We start from the raw sequence: 20,577 nt of genomic DNA on the forward strand, positions 1-20,577 counted from the left end.
ACTAAGGTGTATTTTTGTAAAGTCAGGAGCTCCCTCTTCAGGCGATTCACGCTCACACAGAAAGATGGTATGTGTTGTGGTTCCTGAAAATCTATTTTAATCATAAATATTTCATATATCTTTCACACAAAATTCAAAATGTTATTTCTTCTGTTAATCGTTCGTGTAATTATTGCAGTATTTGCGCAAATACTCACAGTCTTCACTAAGCATTCGCGGGTTCCCGGTGTGATATGTGATGCCTGCCTTGCACAAACAACTAAGCAAAGTTTTCAAAGTGCATTGTTAATGCAGAAGAGTAATCCGTGCGGAAAATACATTCTGTCAGACCTTACAACGTTGTTCGTTGCCTACAGGCGGACCCTTCAGTCACGATACGGACGAGGAAGTTCATGACCAACCGTCTGCTATGCAGAAAACAAATGGTGAGAAACTGCCTTACATATTTTGTATCCATTGATAAGTTGTTTTTAGTGCGTGTATAAGTTATAACTGCCTGTGCTTCCCAGATGATTCGATTTATAAGCTGGCATTATTTGGTTTTTAGGTGGTAGACATCATTCATCCAAACCGTGGAACGGTATCCAAAAATGATGTTCGCGAGAAGCTCAGCAAGATGTACAACACGACGCCAGACGTGGTCTTCTGCTTTGGGTTCCGAACACAATTCGGTGGTGGGAAGACATCAGGCTTCGCCCTCATCTACGACACATTAGACTTCGCAAAGAAGTTTGAGCCCAAGTACAGGCTTTGCAGAGTAAGCATGCTTTCTGACTTGCAGGACCGTTGTTCCCCTCTAGAACATACATTTTAGACGCAGCATTTACTGACAGATATGATGGAAACATAACGAGTAAGGGAAAACTAGAAACAACACAACACAAATATGCCCCTTTCCTGATGCCTCAGGGTTTTTGTCATGAATCTGGGAGCATTGATGCAGTGTGCACTGCCTTGTTGAAGAGTATCACGTCAATATTTGTGATGGCCAATTGTGGACGACCGGGAGCACACACCCTGCAGGACCGCGTATGGTTTCGGTTTGGACAACAACGACATCGTGTATCTGCCGTCGGAATCAGTAGAAATACGGCGGAACGTAAATTGTCAGCGATGCAGGAACAAATTATGCCACACGCAGTGTCTAGGAATTGTTCCGTACAGTACGAAGCAGCTCCCAAAACGCCACTGACAGACGATTTCCAACGAAGGAGCAGCTCGGAGACAAAAATGTGCTCCGGTAACCATGCTGACAATCAAAGGCTACGTTACACTTCTGGTAGGATTCTGTGTCAGCGATTAGATACAATTTTAGGTCTAGGTCTAATTAAAACATATTTCATGTCTAAGTTTGCAAGCTTGCCTCCAAATTCTGCCATTTGCTCGCAAAGGACCGTCCGCGGATGGGCAACATCCGCTGTGATTGACGCCACGGCCGGTTCGCCTCGCAGGCGGGTCGTAACAGCCACCGTTCACGGCCGTGGTTAATATGGAATATTTTCGCTATTTGAACGATTCTCAACTTGATATTTTACAGGGTGAGTGCTTTAGTACGGAGGAACAAATTGAAAATGATCGTAGGCTTGTCAAGTATACTGGTCCCTTTAAATCAAACTCTTAGTTGGATTTGCACTGCGGCAGACCAAGTCTGCCTGCTAGCGCCTCGTTTCACCTAATGGGGTGATTGACTACCTGATTTTGTGTTATTGTGAATGGACAGGATTGTTGTAGGCCTTTATTTTCACTTTATTTTATTTTTATTTTTTTCTTGTGTGTATTTGTGTAAATTTCTGCAGGCTACAGATTACTGATGTGTTTGTGCTGTTGGCGTTTCAGAACGGCCTTGGCGAAAAGGGAAGGACAGGACGTAAACAGCGTAAGGAACGCAAGAACCGTATGAAGAAGGTACGAGGTACAAAGAAGGCCAAGGTGGGCGCTGCTGCTGGCAAGAAGGTGAGGCGCATGTATTGTTTATTTTATTGTTTAACGAGAGCGCAGCACAGTAAAAAAAAGGGGGGATGCTGTTACAGTATTTGGAGGTCCTGCTTGATGTGTTGTACTTGTAATTGCAAGAAGAAAATGTTTGAGGCGCTTAAAAGTCGGCTTGTATTTAGCGGTGACCACTTCTTTCGTAGAACTTTGGGCGCTCTGCTACCATTCATGAAAAGCTTGTTGCGTAATTGAAAACTTTTACAATTATGTAGTGTAAATGGATGCTCGAGTTGAAAATCTCAGTGCTATGCTTTGTTCAACTAATTTTCTTTTTAACCATGTTTTTATGAACCATAATGTCTAAACAGTGTGTGCAGTATGTGTGAATGAATAATGTGTGCCATTTTTGCTGTCGCTTCTTGACGTGGTGCATTTTGTCAATCTTTTTTTTTTTTTAATATTGCTTATCAGTAGGACTGTACGAATAGTAAAAATTTAAATGCGAATCGAATAGTGACTCCAGTCGCAGTTACGCAGCATGTAGACCATATTTTTATGAAGTGCAGCTCTTTGTGTGTTTTCATATAGGGTCACTATAAAAAAAAAGAGAAAAATCGATGAGAACTTATCAAAAGGGCGTCATTAGGAAGAGATTACAGCATAATTAAATTATCTGAGGTACAATACTGTTCTCTGGAACTGAGTTTGGAGGAGATTATGTACCACCAAATTGGTTTAGACAGTTAAGTATAACTGTAAACTTAAATATACACAATTTCCTCTTTCTTGCAGCAGGTAAGTAGAGGGCTGCTATTATTATGCCTATTATTACTACTATTATTACGCTTATTCTTCTCTGCTTGCTTCTCTAACACTATTCGTTCTTTTTCTCAGCGCTAACTGGTGACGCTTGCCTCTGCTGTTGTAGGAGGGTGGTGCACCTGCGCACCGGTTTTCAGGTCTCTCTTTCTCTCTCTCCTTTTCTCTTTCTCTTTCCAATGCTACATGCGAGCGGTCGTTCTGCTGGTGGTGGTCTTCATATTCTGTAGCTGTACTAACTAGGTTCAGTGTTGTCTGAGCGTGGTGTAACATGGTTTTGTTGAGAATCTAGAACATTGCTCATATTGCTCGAACAAAGGCATACTACATTGCCTTTTATTTCCTTCGATACGTCAGCAACGAGAAGTATAGCTTGGAAGGGAAAGGGGGAAATGTCGTACGAATGGGCCATATGGGTAATAAAAGGAATAAAAAGGTAAATAAAAGGTAATAAAAAGTACGCTAATAAAAGGGGGTCATTCTCCGTAACCTGATTATATTTGCTAATGTTCATAATTGTATGAAACAAAGAAGATACACAAAAGAAGTCACGCGAAAACCTCGTGAATGAAGCAGACCTGAGGAAATTACTCACGAGAAAGAACTCTTTACAAGATAAGTGACCTTGCATGATGGCGCACAATATGCAAGAAACATGGCGCAAGACGTTTCAGAATACTTTTCGGTATCATCCAAATTATGTACATAGTATTAAAATGATACCGCATAGCATTCCTCCGTACGATTAACAAAGCCGCACATCTATGTGCTTCCTTCTGTTGTCGTTTGATCAGTTTTGATAAACTTCTTCAACGGAGAAATGTCTTGTCGGAGAAAAATCTTCTGCGCATAATTCGTTGAACCGCGCCAAGTGTGACATAGTGCCCCCTCGCTTTTACATACACTATGATGATGAGTCAGTCGAGGAGATGTCATGCACATGGCTGTTGTCTAATCAGAGAGGCAGTACACAGCTCACATTATTTGTGCACCGTAATTGAGCGAAAGAAACTTTGAACTTGCCCCAAGTTAAAGCGTCACCTAAAAAGGGAACGAGTTAAAAGTTACTGAGAAGGTAACTTGGTTGCAGTAACAAGTTACCCCCGAACACTGCAGTAATGTACCTTACAAGGTTGGGGCTGGGAATTACAGGAGAGGCATAGCTTGCAGAAGTTTTCAGAATTAACGCAACACCCAGCCGTTCGTGGAGTCTATAGCTCTTTGTACCACTTTTTAGCCAATGTTGCCAGGCCGGGTCTAGTTTTAGGAGGGGGTGCTTTCACACCGGTGTGCGTTGAGCGAAACAATTTTGTGCGTATACTTACCTCCACTGGTGGTGCATATACTTGCGAAGCCTTACTCTCAGCTCTGCACTAACAAGGCTGGAATATGCGTACGTCCTCATTTTACTTGCTGCTTAAGAATGAAATGCTTACCCACGTGTAAAGGTTGTCTCATCAGGTGAGTGAAAGAAAAGGACAATCGAAAGCAAGACAGGGCCACCCTTACTAGGGAGTACATGATTCACGATAAGGGTGAAATTGAGTACATGTTTATAATTTTTGTACAGGGGAAATCTTGAGCATTGCTTCAACTAATTTTCAAGATTTGCATGTTGTGTACCTAAATTAAATGTCTTTCACTTTCCTGTTTCAGTAATGACGTCAGTGGTTGTACGCAGCACCGTGCATATGAGCGAGCGGACTTCTCAAATACATGTGTGAATATACCTTCGTCTATGTGTTCTTTCTCTTTGTTGTGGCACAACAGTACTGTTCTCTCACTGTAGTCGTGTTTCGTTACTATGAGCCCCGTTATGTCGTGGGTCTCAATCTGTGAACAGTCCTTAAAGGGAGACTCCGCGCCAAAAACGTGTTGAGGTAACTGCGCAACATCAATCCGCACCTTACGATACTTCGGTGAATACAATTTCTCATCCCCAAGTGGCGCAGATAATTAGAAAACGAATGTTCTGCTTCGAGCTCCTCCACGGAAAAGCAGTCCAGCAACACTGGGCTTCGCCTCACCGGTATTCTCGTGTACGACTTCCTGTAGATTTTGCTTTTGCCGATGGCGATATTTAAGGACAAAATCGAGCAAGCAGATGACTGGTCGTCCACGTGGCACGAAGTTGGCGTGTTCCCGAAAAACAGCCAGTGGTCCGTACGAGACTATCCATGACGTCCCTACTACTGACGTCACCCATGGTGCAGGATGTAGTGGAGGGAATCTTCAGAAGTTTTGGTTTTGTTTTGAGTTTCCCAGCTGTTTTGGGGACTTAACGAGTCCCCGACTGCCAAACCAACTTTATTTCTCATTTCGGAAGAATGTATCGAACGTTATTTACACAGCCATTATAATAGTTTTGGATTGTCCCAGAGTCCCTCCTTTTTAAAGGGGGTGTCCGGACAAAATACCTTGCGCAGCTGAACTGAATAGTGGGTGCCTGAAATACGTGTAACTGGAATATTTCGTTTTGAAACAGTCGGAAACATTAGAAAATGAATTCCGTTATGAAGGCAGGCTGTTTGTGCAAAATGTGGTCTTCGAACTCTGTCTGCTAGAAGCATCTGCAGTCCTGCTTTCGGTGGTATTGGATTGCGACTAACCTGGCGGTGCCATCAGCCGAGAGATTGGGAACCTAGCTGGCAATGCCTGTTACGTCACCGCAGCAGGCGAACAGGGAAGGGCTGTTTCAACCGGAAGCTGGTAGTCCTTTTGTCTGATTCGAATCCGACGGCTTTAATGTTCGGGGTTCTTTTCTTGGAAGGCGACTCCAAGTGGATATCGCATGAACTTTATAATTGCGGATTCCTCGAGAACGACACATTTAGGGGTAGTATGTTAAAAGGGTAGCATAGGGGTAAAATGTCAAGTTTCGCTATGCAAATGAGCCAAATCTAGAACTATGCGCTCTTCGAGCGCAAGCAAGAACTCTGCCTTCATCTTATCTGGGTCAGGGAACGGTCGCAGATTAGTCTCCAAAGCGTGTGCCCTCTCACCGCGATTGCCCGTCGCCCTTTCTGTGCTTCAGTACTGCGTGGTTCTGGTTTTGCATGGCGAAATTTGGCAATTTATATCTCGAAAGTGATCGCTTCTTAGGGGTGTTTAGTAAGGACGACGGGTTTGAATAATGATTGGTTCCGATTCTCCTGTACCGCATTTCCCAGAAAACATTTCACAAGTTTATTAATTAAGTTTGTTAATTATTATTTCACCAGTTAATTAATTTTAGCTAATTAGTCGTCCATCAGTTGCATATGCTAACCCACAGGATGTCTGCCTGATCGTAAACCCACCTGCTGAAACAGAATTTTTTTTTTTTGTCTCTGCTACTTTTTTAAAAAATTCCGTAATGAATAAAAAAATGCACCCTGTATTTTAATTGCAATTTCTGACATCTGTTTCCCATTTATATCCCATCGAGTATATTCAATCTCCTGGACAGGGTAACAGTCCCGTCATCTCTCATTGTGTTTTGAACTGTAATTTTACTTCGACTTCCGCGTGCAACTTCTTTGCTTTAACCCCAGCAAGCTTTGGTCACTGGCATGGTTTGATTAGTTGGAGCGACACTGAAATAGGCAAAATGAAGTGAAATGGGTTATATACGGTGCAGCCCGTTCTGTAAAGCCCCGAGTCTCAGGAAGACAGTCTTCTCCTTGTTTATTTTTCTGCGAATGTACATTTCAGTTTGTCTTGTGGCGCTTTCACAGTCGTTAACAAATATCCTGCTATTAAAATTCCGTAAGTAAGCTGACCAGTTCCATAGCACCGATGCACCAGGCAAACGTGTTTCCTCGCCTACGTGGTGAGCTCTGCTTCTGCCTTCATAATCCATTTGAGGTAGGCTCGAACCTTCACGTAAACGCCTGGTCGGTTTGCCAGTCCGCATTCCTCACCCCAGCTGATTATCCCAAAGGCTGCAAATCTTCCTGCAAAGAAAGAGTGCATTGTGCAATGAAACCCACCTGAAATGGTATACAGGTCTGTAGTTTTAGCGCAGCTATAGCAGGCGGAATTTTAATGTCGCAGCCTTTAAACTCCCAGATGGCCGTGTGTGACAAATAAAGTAACGGCAGCGTGGTAGATCAGCTCAATGACCTCTTTTTCATGGAGGTGTGAGAGGAGATGCCCTGTTCAACCGAGATATGAAATGAAAACAAACTCCGGGGAGAGCTATGTGGCTAGCTTTGCAGTTGTTTGCGTAGCCGTTCGAAAGTTAGTTCCAAAATTCCTTGACAGCTGTATCTGATGTGTCCAAGGGTTCCAAAATTAGCACGAGCACAGCTGTTTCTTAACTCGTACGTCCGTCATTGCTCATAATTTCGTATAGATATCTAAAAATAATGTTTATTTCAGTTGCTCCAAGTATTTATCGATGCATGAGCCTTCCGCGCTTATTCAGGCTGTAGCGTGTTTACGTAAAAGTTTATACCGTTTGAGGGACACATGAGGGGTCCTCCACTATCCCCGTGGCAGGCATCCATCCCTCCTTCCTTATGTCCAGCGCAGAACATTCCTCTCTTGATTCTGTCTCCATACACCCAAGGCCTTTCACATTCTCCATGGGGATAGAGAGGTACGGATGCTGTTCGCAGAACTGCAGAATCTAAATAGAGAGTTTGCGTACATGACCTCCGCATCCGACTGTTCCCTTACGGAACTCCTAATACAGTGTCGTTCGTTGCAAGGCCCACAAATGCACCAATGACTGTTGTTGTTGAGGTGAAATGTCAGCCAGGTCTTTGGTTACGCACACTACAAGAAAGTGGAGTACGCGGCAGCAGGTAGTACAGATTCGGGCACTTACTGGATATAGGGCCCAGTGAACCTGCTACACTGAGATCACCTAGTGTACTTCCCCAGCCGGCTATGAGGCATAACGTCCTGGCTTCGTAGACAGAGTCTGGTGAAGGCAAGCATGCTGGCAGCACATGCTCATTGAACAGGATACCGTGACCTCCCTGGTCACGTACTTTTAAGATGCACAGGTCGTTCACAAACGTAGCTGCAAGCAAGACATATTTGTGTCGTGAAAGACACGCATGCTAATAGACGCACGCACACAAAAGGAAGGTGAAAAAAAAATGCACACAGTTACTCCGGCGGGGTTAGTATAATGTCTTAGTAAGTGTAAGTGATGTACTTTGCTTAAGCTTTTGAGTGTATCTATATACACGCTGCAGAGTGACATGACAAATACAGAGTATATATCTCCTGGCGTCCATAACACCATGCCAAGCCCGTTTGCCATTCTGGAAGCAACACCTTTAGTGACCATGCTAACATTGACGTTGTGTAAGGCACAGGAACTACTTGATCCCACACACGTTTGTGGGTCTGCGTTATCATTAGTACGGCTAGCGTGTGTGATGCTTCCGAATTTTTAGTTTTCCCTGTTTCGGGTGCTGGTAAAGGTGATCTTGCTACAGCATCAACAACATGTAAGTATTTGGAGTGGCGATGGTTGCAATATCTAACCCGCACTGACGGTGCATCATAGACATCTAATCACCTACACATGATGTTATGTTGTTACTACTCGTGCAGTCATCTTCAAGCCCTTCGATTCCTACCTATGTCGAAGTCTTTGTGCTTCTTTACCGTTTCTATTTCGTAGTCCTTCTCGTAACGGTCAGGTGCGTACATCCTGTGTTGGCCCACACGTATGATGAAGTGTGTCTCATTCGGGGAAGATCTGTAAGCGAAAACAATGTTTCACTTCTGCTTTTTTGTCAATGTCATCTAGACGAGGCTCCGTTCCCCAACTGGTGTGATGATGTCAGAAGGAGCCAGTGGCGGATTCAGGGTGCCGGGGCGGCTGGGCGATTGCCCCCTCCCTCCCCCCCCCCCCCCCAGGGTGAGGGTCTACACCTACCCCTGCGAGGATCCCCACTAATTTCAGCCATGGAAGGGAGCCGTCATCATCCACATGGGCAGCCAGTTGTAGCTATACAGGCTCCCTGCGTTTTCACTTAAGTCGTGTACAACGATTACTTTGCGCGGCGAGCAATAAGATTGACCCTGCTCCGCAATATAAAACAGTTTAATGACCTAAGTTGTCGAAACGCAAGTGGTGCTGCGATGCGGCTGGCTGGTGATATTGTAGCTGCTGCACTGCTGCAAGATGAAGTGGACGATTCCGCGACTCTGTCAACGTAACGAAAGACGGAGGGAGAGCGGTTAAAGGGCGGGGCAGGGCTTCAGTGTCGTTGGCAGTACGCACTGCCCCTCGCGAATAATGCACACTTGAAAGCGAGCGAATCGCTCGTTCTTGGTTTTGTACAGCTCACGTCGTAGGTCACGAGTGCAAACGTGACGGTGTGACGCAGGAAGTGATCGCACGTTCTACGAGGGTAGAGGGGATGACTGGCGCTCCAGAAGTTCTGATCAGGGGCCCGATCTTCAACTTGTCGTTATCCTATCCCGCGCGTTAAATGCATCACTACGGCCTGTCATTCGCCAGGAGCTCTTGAGCGAGCGTTCTAAAGCGGCTTTGGAGCGCGCGAACTTGAAATATAAAGATAGCGATCGCTATGTGAAAGTTGAAGATGGGGCCCTAGGTCAGGTCTGGGGAGGGTCTCCCACGGTTCGGTTGGCAACGTTCTCCCGTCGCGTTCAACGGAACCCTTACAGGGCCGTTGATGCAACAACGGAATCTTTTCACTGAACGAGGCTGACGTGTGCTATGTGCTACGACACCGTGAATCATAGGCGGAGAGTTTTCATATAGCCAACCGACATACCGAAATTGGGCCAAGTTTTGCAAGAACTTGGCTGGCCATGCCTGGCCACCGAGCTCGTTTCTTGGTACAGGTCATCCCCTGAACGACGGCTTGCAGATCATCGGCCAGCCTGCGTATTACCAAGCATTTGCCGACCTCTTGCCTAAAGGCACGTAAGCGACTTTTTCTTCTTTCATTTTTTACAATGATCGTGGCATAGAGAGAACCACGTGACACCACTGCGGAGCTACAGCCCACGACTACCACGACTGCTGCCCACGACTGCAGCGTCGGTATGTGTCTCCAATGACAGCACGTATATGTGAAGCTATACGCTGGCGCAAGGGGCGAGTCGGTTTCTGGATGAAGTGTGTGAACAAACAGATGTACGAAATAAATTTCTCGTTGGTCACCATGCTTGTCCCAGGGTACCTTGGCCAACTTGGTGCCAACCCTCGTTCTGCCTAGCACTATGCAACATTGCGCCAACGTTTGGCTAGCTGAAGAGTCGTTGGCCAGCTGGCATCCGATTTTTTGCCAGCCATCGGCCATTGCGTGTTTGGGTGGCGGCTGGTCTGACGATCGCTACGGTTTCTCTTTCTCAAAATCCCTGACACGTGAACATGGTAATGGTAGCGATGCCAGGCACTTACCGAAAGCAGTGTGCAGCAGTGAGCACGAGGTACTCTGAAATAATGACGCCGCCGCACCAGTGGATTGACTGGCCATCTCCATAAAGTATGCGGATGTCTACGACCCATGGGTGAGCCCCATAGTGGGCCGGGATACCGTCCACGATTCGTGGCGAAATTCTTCTACCGTCACCTGAAGTGTCCACGATGTCATCATGTGGCAGCGGCGAGGTTCTGGGCATACGATGGGGCCTGATGCGGTTTCCGTGAACGGGACGCCGAATACCTCCATAAGGATGATACATCCGGGGCTGGAACTTCGGGATACCACAGAATCTGCGTGCTACCAACAGAAGAAATTGAAAGGAGCATTGAATTCCCCTTCCGTGTGCATACCGGGTGCATGTTTCAATTAAATCCCCTGGCTAAATAATTTGCGAACGGGTGCTCCAATCGACGAACTTTCTGTTTTTACAAGTATACCACGTACAAACTGCGCACGATGTGAATGCGTGGGAGGCGCCCATTATTTAAATGATTTCGTAAAAAAAAAAAACAAATAAAACGGACATTTCAAAACAGGGTGCTGTCTGCATTAAAATGGGTACTACCTTTTTTGGGACCTTCGGTAGACATCTTTTAGAGGAAAATCTGCCACCGAAGCGAGTCATTTGTTGCAGTACTGCAACAAATAACCCGCTTCGGTGTCAGATTTTTCCAATCCTAGAGGGGGTAGTGCACATTTTAATGACAGCACCCTCCTTTAGAAGTTCCGTTTTTTTTTTTTTCTTACGAAACCCATTTAAATTTCTATTTAAATAATGGGCGCCTCCCACCCATTCACACGGTGCACAGTTTGTAGGTGCTATACTTGTAAAAACAGTTCGTCGATTGGTGCACCTGTTCGCGAATTATTTAGCCCGGTTCGAATATATTTTATATATATATATATATAATGCGAACATATATTTTTAAAATATATACATCACTTTTTCCGAGATGAAATCAATTGCAATATAGCATATGCTGAAGGGCACTCCTTAGCAGGGCATTACAAAACTCCGCAATATCTTAATTAGCTTTTCATAATTCACTTTTTAATTATCAAAGCTACGAAGTTGTCCCAATGAGAACATCTGGTCCCTTCGGTCACCTGATACCGAAGCCGTTTTGAGAACAAAAATTCCACAGATCGTCCGCAAAAAAATCTTGAAGGAACACTATTTTTTTCTTTATTTTGTACATCGCTCATCTTCGGAGACGCGACTTTCCTTCACCCACAATGTGAGAGGGTGAAAGAGCACACTATCGGCGTCCTGGAAAAAGATTAAAAGAAAAAATGCAGCCCAATAAGATGAGGGCAGTTCCGATAGAGTCACCCGATACATTTGTTTTTGTTTTGTTTCCGCAAGTTAAAGCTCATCTTCGACGCATGCGGCGGCACTGAGCTCCTTCACCCTCTCAAATTGGGGTTTGACGTTTTGACCCCCATGAGTGCCCAACTCTCACATTCTCACTGTGAGCGTCACTGTCATATTACATCGCGGCAGCAGATCGGGTCGCGCTTCTTGTGTTACGCCGCTGCACGGGCCGATTTTTGAGAGGACGATAGAAAAGTGCTTCTTGCGACACAGTTGTCTGTAATCTCCAGCTCGCGGCGGAACGATCCCCTATCGGTGGTATGTCGCATGAAGGAGCTAGTGGAATCCGAAGGAAGGCCTGCAGAGACAGTGCGGACATAGCAGTAGACGACGCCCAAGTACATCTCTCGACTGGTGGCGCATGATACCAGAAGACTAGAAAAGCAAGTTGTGCATTGAAAGACAAACGCGTTTGAAGCGCTCCACACGGCCACCCCACGGAAACTATTCGAGCGATCTCTACAGCAAAACGGGAAATATTCGATTCTTCGTTTTTGCAGTAAAGTACATTACCCACCGTACATGCAGAACAACTGATTGAGATAACTCATCAGCCATTGGAGGAGTGTTTTCAAATAGTCGGGGGGAGGACACAACGCTCTCCCCCCTCCCCTTTCGTACACAGAGGCCGAGCGCAAGATGTCGGGGATTCCGTGGTGCGACGTATTGAGGCAAATTTTCACGTTCGATCGCATGCAAGATGCGATTCTTAGGATATCCCTCGAAACGTTCATCTGGATGTTAGCTGTGGTAGACTTCTCCGGAGGGGTCCTGGATCCCTCCTGGGAAAGTTCTGGGGGGCTCAGGCCCCCACGCTGTCGGCGCCTATGGCATCACCTATGTTGCACCGAACAAAAAATATGAACATACCTTCTGCAATGTCTCGTGAACGACCAGTCTCGTGTGCTACCGTGCACGTAATAGAGACGTCTTCTGAGTGGTCACAGTTATGCATCCCCCACAACTGAGATCTGCAGTTGCCTAGCCACGCTTCAGTACCAGCACAGTTGAGATCGTCGAGCCACACTGGTCCTTCTCCAGGGCCGTAGTACGCTTTGGGGTGCACAGTGGCGTTACCGCTGCATGTGAACGCACAAGACGCATGCAGATGTAAATGCAATGTGGAAATACGAGACACCTGTGTCACAGAGCCCATCAGGCGAGGCGTTCTCACCTATAGCCTAGCATGTTGCAAGCCACTTTCGCTTCTGCTTCCCCGAAGCTGTCGTCACAAACTGTTCCCCATAGTCCGAACTTGTATATCTCCAGCCGCCCAGAAGAGGAATCGGGTCCATCGGCGAGACGGATTTGGATACGATCTGCGATCAGGATCAGGGGAAAGTTTAAAAGGAATGTAAATTGCAGACGCTGAACGAACGGTTAAGACAAACACAACGTTTGAGCCTCACCAACGTCAAAGCAATGAACTGAAAGGCGTCAGTTGACGAAGAGGCGGGACTCGAACCCAACACCTCTCTAATTGCCGTTCAGGAGTGCTACCAATTACACCTCGTCAACAAACCATGCCGTGTCCATGTCTTCGTGAACGAGGCCTTGGTGCATGTTGACGGGAGCGCGATGTTGTCGGAGTGTAATTGGCAGCACGTCCAAGCGACAAATCAGAGAGGTGTTGGGTTCGAGCCCTACCACCTGCATTCAATGACGCTTCGTCCACAAGGAAATTGAGAAGCAGTCTATTTTTCACCATATGTGCACACTGTTGCGTTTGTTCATTTCTTTGTTTTGATTATATCCCCGCTTCCTTGTGTGTATGAGAGAAAGGACAGTACCGTCGCACTTCAATCGCTCGTCACTGCCATCCGGACAGTCCTCTTGACCATTGCAGAGGAGATACAGCGGAATGCACATTCCAGAACATTCAAACTCGGTGACTTCACAACCTGTAAAGCGGTAAGCATGCACGATTATACCCTGCACCTGTTCGTCTACACTATCGAGCTGTGTGGTAACCACGCGGCAGCACATCGGGATAGCGTCGTCAGAATAGCCAGACAGACAACAGGGTGGAATATTTCAGCGGACCAGAATGGAATGCCCGTATAAACAAATAAAGCAGCGATGATCAGCTACTTTTACTTTTGAGAAGTTGATCTAGAGTAATACCTCCAAAGTCGGACACCTCCCTACCCCGGAAGTCCTTGCTAAGTCGGACAAATTACCTCAATCTCGGCCCATCTTTGCACAAAAAGGCCCAAAATGAGTCAGTGCCCTTGACTCTCGCCCTTTTTTCTCCCTTGACTGGTCTCAGCATTTTGTTGTTTTAGTTTTTCGAGTCCAAAAACGTGTGTTGTCAGTCTGCATTGTAACTATTCTTTGTGTGAGCACTTGTCTCCTGTTTGTCTAGAGCCTTTGAACGCGCACTGCACCAATGCTGACGCTTCACCGGGCTGACGCTTCAGAGACAAGTCCTTGAGCTTAATTCCAAGTGGGTTTAAATTATCAAGCAAGCAGCACGCTGCTCGAAAAGCTCCAAAGGCAAATCCATTGAGTGGAATCTGCACAGAATTGAATCTACCAAAATTAGTAATAATTATCAGGAAATAGTTGGTAGAGATGTACCAGGTACAGCTTGGGACAAAGTGTACGGAACACCGGGGTGTCACGTTCCTCCATTGGAACGAAACACCATCAGCAAACAGGAGCGGACATGCATACTACGAGATGGAGAGAATAGCCGGTCACCCGTTTCTTATTCGATCTCTTCCTGACAGCTTGCAGGAGACCGCTCGGATGAACAAATACGCCGTATTCCGTAAACTTCTGTCCCAAGCTGTACCACTAATGACTATGAATAGAAGAAGGGGGACATTTTTGGCAACATAGCTGTGACCTTTTCCATTTTTTGTTTCTCGCATTCTGTAACTCGGACACCTCCCTAAGCAGGACACACTTCGGCTGAGGGAGGTTTCACTGGTCTTCGTGGCCGATGACATTTGATGGGGAGGGGGGAGGAATATGTTTATTATAGAAGAAAAAGGAGTGAAAGGTTAGCCTGCGCTGCGGCGGCTTGCTATTCCCAGCAAAGAAAGAAATGAAAAAAGAAAGTTAAACGAAAACATCCACGAAATTGATCACAGTACACCCAGTAGGCCATAGATCCGCAGGAACTGAACAAGTGCATTTGTCAGCTGACTATGGTTTGTGGCACCTAGCAGCGTAGCTAGGGAAAAGTCCGAAATCCTGAGGCGAGCGATGCGCGACCGTAGAAGACGACGATGTTGGCGGTAACGGGTGCAGTGGAGCAGCAGGTGCGGAATGTCTCCTTCAACATGACTGGTGGTGCAGTTGGGTGACGAAAGGTGGCCCACCTTAAAGAGGAGCAGTGGAGTTCGCGCCACATTCAGCCGAAGCCTGTGGAGCAAGGACTCTTCCTCCCTGGGGTAGCGGTCTACGAGTGTGTGGGTCACCGTAGGGTCAATCGAGCGCAGAAAAGAGTTCGTCCTGACAGCGTCTTGGAAAAAGGTCTGAGAGCTATTTGTGCAGTATCGGTGAATGGCTAGCCGGCAGACCGACGGGGTAAGCAGGACAGAAGTGACAGACCCGGCTGCACGAGCACACCTGGCCGCAGAATCGGCGAGGGCATTCCCCAATATACCAACGTGGCCCGGAATCCACTGGATCCACACAATGTGGCCTAGAGACGACCGCATGGCGTGCAGGCAAAGGATCTCCATGTAGATGTCGTTGATAACTTTGGGCGAATACGACAGAACTACATGCCAGAAGGCATATTCACATCTACGGTATCTTATTGCAGAGATTTGCGACCCATAAGCATACGACTCATACTCCTATCTCCTATAGCCATGCTCAGATTGGTTAACATTGTTTCAGGGTATCGCCACTGGTCTGCCCTTTAACGTGCCGTTCCCGTGCTACGGGGGCGGCAGGTTTGAAAGACCGGCAAGGAAACCTGCTCGCATATTTGAACGAACCTTACTTACCAGTACGACATCAACGCCTATTGGGTGCGAAAGCCTACATACCTTTTACTCTACAGCGAACACCGGCAATTTCTCCCGGGACGCAGTTATGTTTGTGCCATCCCGGAAAAGAACAGTGGCCCAAGGAAGTTTCATTGCCGCTGCAGTGGATATCGTCCATCATAAATTGGACGTCCTCTGGTACACCATAGTACGACTGACTGGTGGCTTCAAGAGCGCCTCTGTAGTAGACCATTGGACATGTGTATGAAAATATTGGAAGAAGTAAAGGTAAATGGATCTTACAGCTTGAAGCCAAGTTGTCGACACACCACGTTGGCAGCATGAATGTTCCAACCGTCGTCGCACACTAGTCCCCACCTGCCGTGGACCTTTACTTCCACATGACCCTCAGCCGTCGCATTGTCGCTCGAAGAGCTCCCGGAGAGCCGAACGTGAAGCTCCATTTTCTTTACTGTGGTACAGAAGATCACTCTTAAGTCTCTTTGCCTACTTCCAAGACAGCTAAGCGCTAAGGTGCCCTTGCTTACGGCAATTTGCTTCATCTGAATGATCACCGCAGTCATTGGCAATGTCACACAGCAAAGTCCTGTCGATGCATTTGCCGTTTCTGCATTGGAACATTCCGGTACAGTTCACTGCAGACAGAGAAAAGGTATCACCGTCGATGCTCGAGGTAGATAATAGGTGGAACCACCGTTTGGTTGCCCGCGCGTACCTTTATAGCGTACTGCTTCGAAATAGTCGAAGAAGCGGTCCGCGCGTAAGGCTCCTGTCTGTGCATTGTTATATTCACTGAGAATGCAGAGCCCCGTGGAAGCCATGTAACTGATGGAACGGCACGTCATGACTTGCGAGTAGGCGCACCTAGAAACGCACTGGTAGGTGGAACAGGAAGGGTCAGGTTCAGGTACGAAGCACCGCCGTATTTCATATACGCGTGGCACGTACCTTCGTTAGGCTGATCCAGTAGTATCTGCGTGCTTCGTATGGACTCAGTCTCGCGTGGGGAACCTTTTGGAAGGCGGCCAGGTGTTTCTCTGTAGCAGAACAAAAGGCATATATTTTCCCACGACGCAAATTGTTAAGAGGAAGTGGAAACGCTTACCGCAGTTCATCTCGTCCCGTCCATTCTTGCAGTCAATGTCGTCGTCACAAACCCATCCCTGTCGGATACACCTCAAAAGAAGGTACAAACAGCTGAATACGACGCAGTATATAACGTGAACAAGGATCACTTTCTTCAGTTACATCATGTTAAAACGGGAGTACACATACTGGTCAGGACTGCATTCAAACTCGTCTTCAGCGCAATGCTTCACTGGACTCTGCCTCACTTGTGCTGCAAGATGACGCGTTGAAACGTAAGAGGCATCGGTAGTCTACGTTTGCGTACCGTTTGCTTCAGAACACGGCGGTATGTCGCAGTACTCGGATTCCTTCTCCGACGTGTAGCACCAGGGAACGCTGTCTCCGTCGGGCGATCGGCAGTAGTTGTGCTCCTTCAGGGACTAAAGCGAAGTGGGCAAAGTTACAACCTGCGCGCGTACTTCCTTACTTATGTGTACTTGTTTACCGAGAACTGTGGAAAGTTCATTTGAACGACGCGTCTTATTCTGTTGTCTCCCCATCCTAAACAGCGCTGACCTGTCTCCGAGACGCTGCCATTGCCGCTATATTCTTGGTCAGGTGAATGACATCCTGCAGAGGCATGAGTATCTTGTCGGGCTAAGCTGTTCCGAAGTGCATAGGACCAGCCCCATCTCCGGGCTGCCCCATAGGACCAGCAGTCCCGTAAGTTTGATCTATTTTTGAAACAAACACGAACCAATAGACAAGACGTTTCTCTGGCAGATGAAAGGTAGTCTCTCGTAGCAGTTAATGTTGTTCCACCAGAAGTATCCGTAGTTCTGCCTTGTGCTGGGATTCGGGTGGAAATACCTCTGCAGCGCCATGCATTCCGGCTTGAACGCAAACGCTTTCCTCGAATGCCACTTGTTGTACTCTGTTATGTAGGTCCCAGTAGACTCCCACTTCCAAATGCCGTCGATGCCCACACCGTCTGTGTGCCACTGGTTCGCGCCTGGAGTGAGCAATGCGCGAACCACGGGACACGTTGAGCCGAGAGGATTTCAAACTTACCCTTGTGAGACCTGTGAAGAACTTCTGTTAGGAAATCGTTTTTCTGCTGCGAGTCAACGACAGCTAGGGTTGAGCCGCGGCCTTCGCAGAATCTTCGAGCATTCTCATGCGTCAGGTGTCGCGTGGATACAACTGAGTAGCACTGGTTGAGGAAAGGATACTCTCCCGGCAGGCAGGTGGACACTGCAAAGAGAGTGGCTTGAACGCACACGCACGATCACTTTATCTTAATATCGGTCCAAAGAACCTGCGCTCGCGTATCGTGAACGACAGTGCATACCGGATTGGTGCCTGCCGGACAACGGGACCACGCCGTCTGGTGGAAGTGATCGACGTGCAACCGTTCATCGGCGACTGAAGCGGGAGCGGCCAGTCGATCGATTTTTTTTTCGTAGTTATAGTAATGTCCGGCACCGCCAACTAGAAAGCAGCATGGAGATCGTAGGTACGACCTTCCTTGAAATCTACTCTTTGTTACTGTCTTACAGCTTTTGACGGCGCGTTCCTCCACCACGGCACAGTGCGATGGTGCTAATGCCACAGTTCTGCATACTAATACCTATCTACCCCCTTCTTCTTACACATGCAAATATACATGCTTTCACACATAAATGATTTGGAGTAGTCAGCTCCTCGGTTGCAGGTGACAATATCTCCATGTCTTTCTTACCACACCTTACCACTGTTCTCTGCCAGCGCTACAATGTTATTGGTCGCAGCACCATACACGCAATTTCAAGTCGCGCGCGTGCACTGTTTATGTAGCAGTATTAGCAAGCTATAGATGTGTAAGTAGCGATTGTTCGCGCTTTTGAGCACCGAACGTTCCGCTAAAGCGAGAGACCTTGTCCGCTTTCCGCAGGAGCCGTGTCTTGCCCAACGACTCGTCTATCCCTTTGTACTACTCGACGGACTCACGCACCCTCTACGCATCTCCACCCTTCATCCTCCATACGTTTCTTTTTCTTTTTTCCTATAGTCGTGACGATGCCCACTTCTGTGTGGCCAATAGCGGCGAGCCGATTCAGAATCTCCTGCTGCATAGCCTTTGGAGATGTCTCCTTACCATAATCCTGCGTGCAGTGCAAGCGAACCCTCCGATTGTCTGCGCACGCTGTTGGCTGGATGGCGCAGTCTACCACACTCCTGGGATCCTCAGGACAGTGCACGCTTACGGGCGAGGCATCAGACCACGCCGATTTTCTTCGTGAATATTCACCGCCCCTGAATAAATCGACAAGAGAATTGAGCATCCTGAGTAGAACCCATTTACGTATCTGTTCATGGACGTGAAGCTGATATACCTGAAGTATCCCATCTGCCTGCAGATGGCCTGCGCCGTGCTTCTATTCCAGTGCTCTCCGCAAACGCGATGCCATTTGCTTCCCAGTTTCACTTCCAGAAATCCTTCGTGTACTCCTGAACCACCTCGAATCCTGCACAACGGAAACGGTCTGAATTTTCGCATTCACGCGAGAAAAGGCTTTAGTTACGAATAATAACTGCGAAACGATGCTCACCTAATTGTCTGGTTAGAATCTGGTGCAATGAAGTCACTCAGTGGGAGGGCTGGGACCGAAAAGAAGCACGTCATCTATTACTGAGGCAGTGCAGAAGGGGTCACCATATAGATAAAGCACCACATTTCTTAGGCACAACATAAGATATTCGTCGATACATATGTACAGCATACACGAAGCGTTATACCAGATTCTGTGCAGGCAGAATTAAACCCCTGCCACACGGGCAGTCCTCAATGATAATTAAAACCAATGGCCATTGAACATGCACGTAGCGGCACCCAGCGTGCAACGTGTCAACCTGTCAGGGAGCATTGGATCCAATGCTGTTTGGGAAGTTGACATATTACGCGTTAGGTGACGCTACGCGCATATTCAATTATCATTGAAGACTGCCCCCGTGGCAGGGGTATATTACTCCCCCTGCCCCTCATAGCCGCAGAAAGCCTGTGTTTGAAATCATGTGCGGCGATTGGCTGATATCCTGACTTCATACGTTTACGTGCGAAGGGGTGAGAGGAGGCCTTCTGTATCTACGAGGGCGGATGAAATATAAACGAGACTTTTGTTGTAGAGCGCGTTCTGTCAATTGGCGCGCGCTGCCGCTTGTGCACGTGCTAGGTAGGTGGGTCAGTAGTTACGTGAGAAGCCGACCGGTCTCGCTACATTTCCTCAGTAGTCCGTCATACGATGTCTGAGAAAGAGGTACACCCGTCGATTGCGCAACGTATTATTATAAAGTTTCTTGCTCGTGAGGGTGTAAAACCGACCGAAATTCTGCACAGATTGACGGCACAGTTCGGCGATCGAACACTGCCAAGCCCGCGTGTGTTTGCCTGACATAAGGAATTTGCGGAAGGCCGTGACGAGGTTGAAGACGAAAGCCCCTGTCAATGCCAAGACTCTGCTGTCAGCTGGCAAGGTATTTACCTTGGTTATTCCTTGCAGTCCCTGTAATATATGTATATTTACTACTTTCGTGCTGAATAAAAAAGTTTCAATGTTTCAAAAGTTTCAAAAGGTGCTAGCAGCTGTTTTCTTTTTTTTTTGACCAGCGCGGCATTTTGCACATTGATTTCTTGCACGATCGTCGCACCATCAACGCTGCATATTACTGTGAACCTTTGAGTTACGTTAAACCTGCTTATCGCAGCAAAACGCGTGACCAACCAACACGTAAAGCGATTCTCCTCCATGACAACGCCAGACCCCACACTGCAGCCATCACATGTGCAAAATTAAGGGAAATGGGCTGGACGCCACTGGAACACCCTCCCTGTAGCCCTGCCTGGAACACCCTCCCTGCCTGGTGACTTTCACCTGCTTCGGCCACTCAAACAAGCCCCTGGGAGGCCAACGATTCGACGACGACGACGCAGTGGAGGAGTTCGTGCGCAACTGGCTGCTGACACAACCCA

The 20,577-nt window shown here is 47.3% G+C and overlaps 2 protein-coding genes across 6 annotated transcripts in view; one reads left to right on the forward strand and one right to left on the reverse strand.

The window, feature by feature from the left end:
- Nucleotides 1–19: 19 nt before the first annotated feature.
- Nucleotides 20–4,481, forward strand: LOC135368337 (small ribosomal subunit protein eS24-like). Of its 2 annotated transcripts, XR_010414756.1 has the most exons (6): nt 20–67; nt 357–425; nt 548–757; nt 1,837–1,953; nt 2,827–2,891; nt 4,408–4,481. XR_010414756.1 is itself a non-coding variant. In XM_064601536.1 (5 exons), exons 1-5 carry the CDS (start codon nt 65–67, stop codon nt 4,408–4,410), a joined length of 402 nt encoding a protein of 133 aa, XP_064457606.1. In that variant the 5' UTR covers nt 21–64; the 3' UTR covers nt 4,411–4,481. The 2 variants fall into 2 exon arrangements, 1 of the variants encoding a protein (XP_064457606.1); XM_064601536.1 differs by lacking the exon at nt 2,827–2,891 and having other exon boundaries at nt 21–67.
- Nucleotides 4,482–6,400: 1,919 nt separating this feature from the next.
- LOC135368338 (uncharacterized) overlaps nt 6,401–20,577 on the reverse strand; it is a 66,442-nt gene continuing 52,265 nt past the window's right edge. For all 4 annotated transcript variants that reach the window (XM_064601539.1, XM_064601540.1, XM_064601537.1 and 1 more), the window contains 22 exons: nt 19,160–19,208; nt 18,944–19,075; nt 18,706–18,863; nt 17,640–17,822; nt 17,326–17,580; nt 17,074–17,198; nt 16,894–17,008; nt 16,776–16,839; nt 16,606–16,676; nt 16,449–16,537; nt 16,216–16,375; nt 16,028–16,135; nt 15,783–15,951; nt 15,540–15,718; nt 13,323–13,433; nt 12,707–12,851; nt 12,403–12,611; nt 10,133–10,454; nt 8,331–8,452; nt 7,565–7,762; nt 7,190–7,363; nt 6,401–6,686 (listed from right to left, as the gene is read on the reverse strand). In XM_064601539.1, coding sequence (XP_064457609.1) covers nt 6,556–6,686; nt 7,190–7,363; nt 7,565–7,762; nt 8,331–8,452; nt 10,133–10,454; nt 12,403–12,611; nt 12,707–12,851; nt 13,323–13,433; nt 15,540–15,718; nt 15,783–15,951; nt 16,028–16,135; nt 16,216–16,375; nt 16,449–16,537; nt 16,606–16,676; nt 16,776–16,839; nt 16,894–17,008; nt 17,074–17,198; nt 17,326–17,580; nt 17,640–17,822; nt 18,706–18,863; nt 18,944–19,075; nt 19,160–19,208 — 3,269 coding nt within the window. In that variant the 3' untranslated portion in view covers nt 6,401–6,555. The remainder of the gene's footprint in view (nt 6,687–7,189; nt 7,364–7,564; nt 7,763–8,330; nt 8,453–10,132; nt 10,455–12,402; nt 12,612–12,706; nt 12,852–13,322; nt 13,434–15,539; nt 15,719–15,782; nt 15,952–16,027; nt 16,136–16,215; nt 16,376–16,448; nt 16,538–16,605; nt 16,677–16,775; nt 16,840–16,893; nt 17,009–17,073; nt 17,199–17,325; nt 17,581–17,639; nt 17,823–18,705; nt 18,864–18,943; nt 19,076–19,159; nt 19,209–20,577) is intronic.

Source organism: Ornithodoros turicata, chromosome 9 (assembly GCF_037126465.1).
Source record: "Ornithodoros turicata isolate Travis chromosome 9, ASM3712646v1, whole genome shotgun sequence".
Lineage (NCBI taxonomy): Eukaryota > Metazoa > Arthropoda > Arachnida > Ixodida > Argasidae > Ornithodoros > Ornithodoros turicata.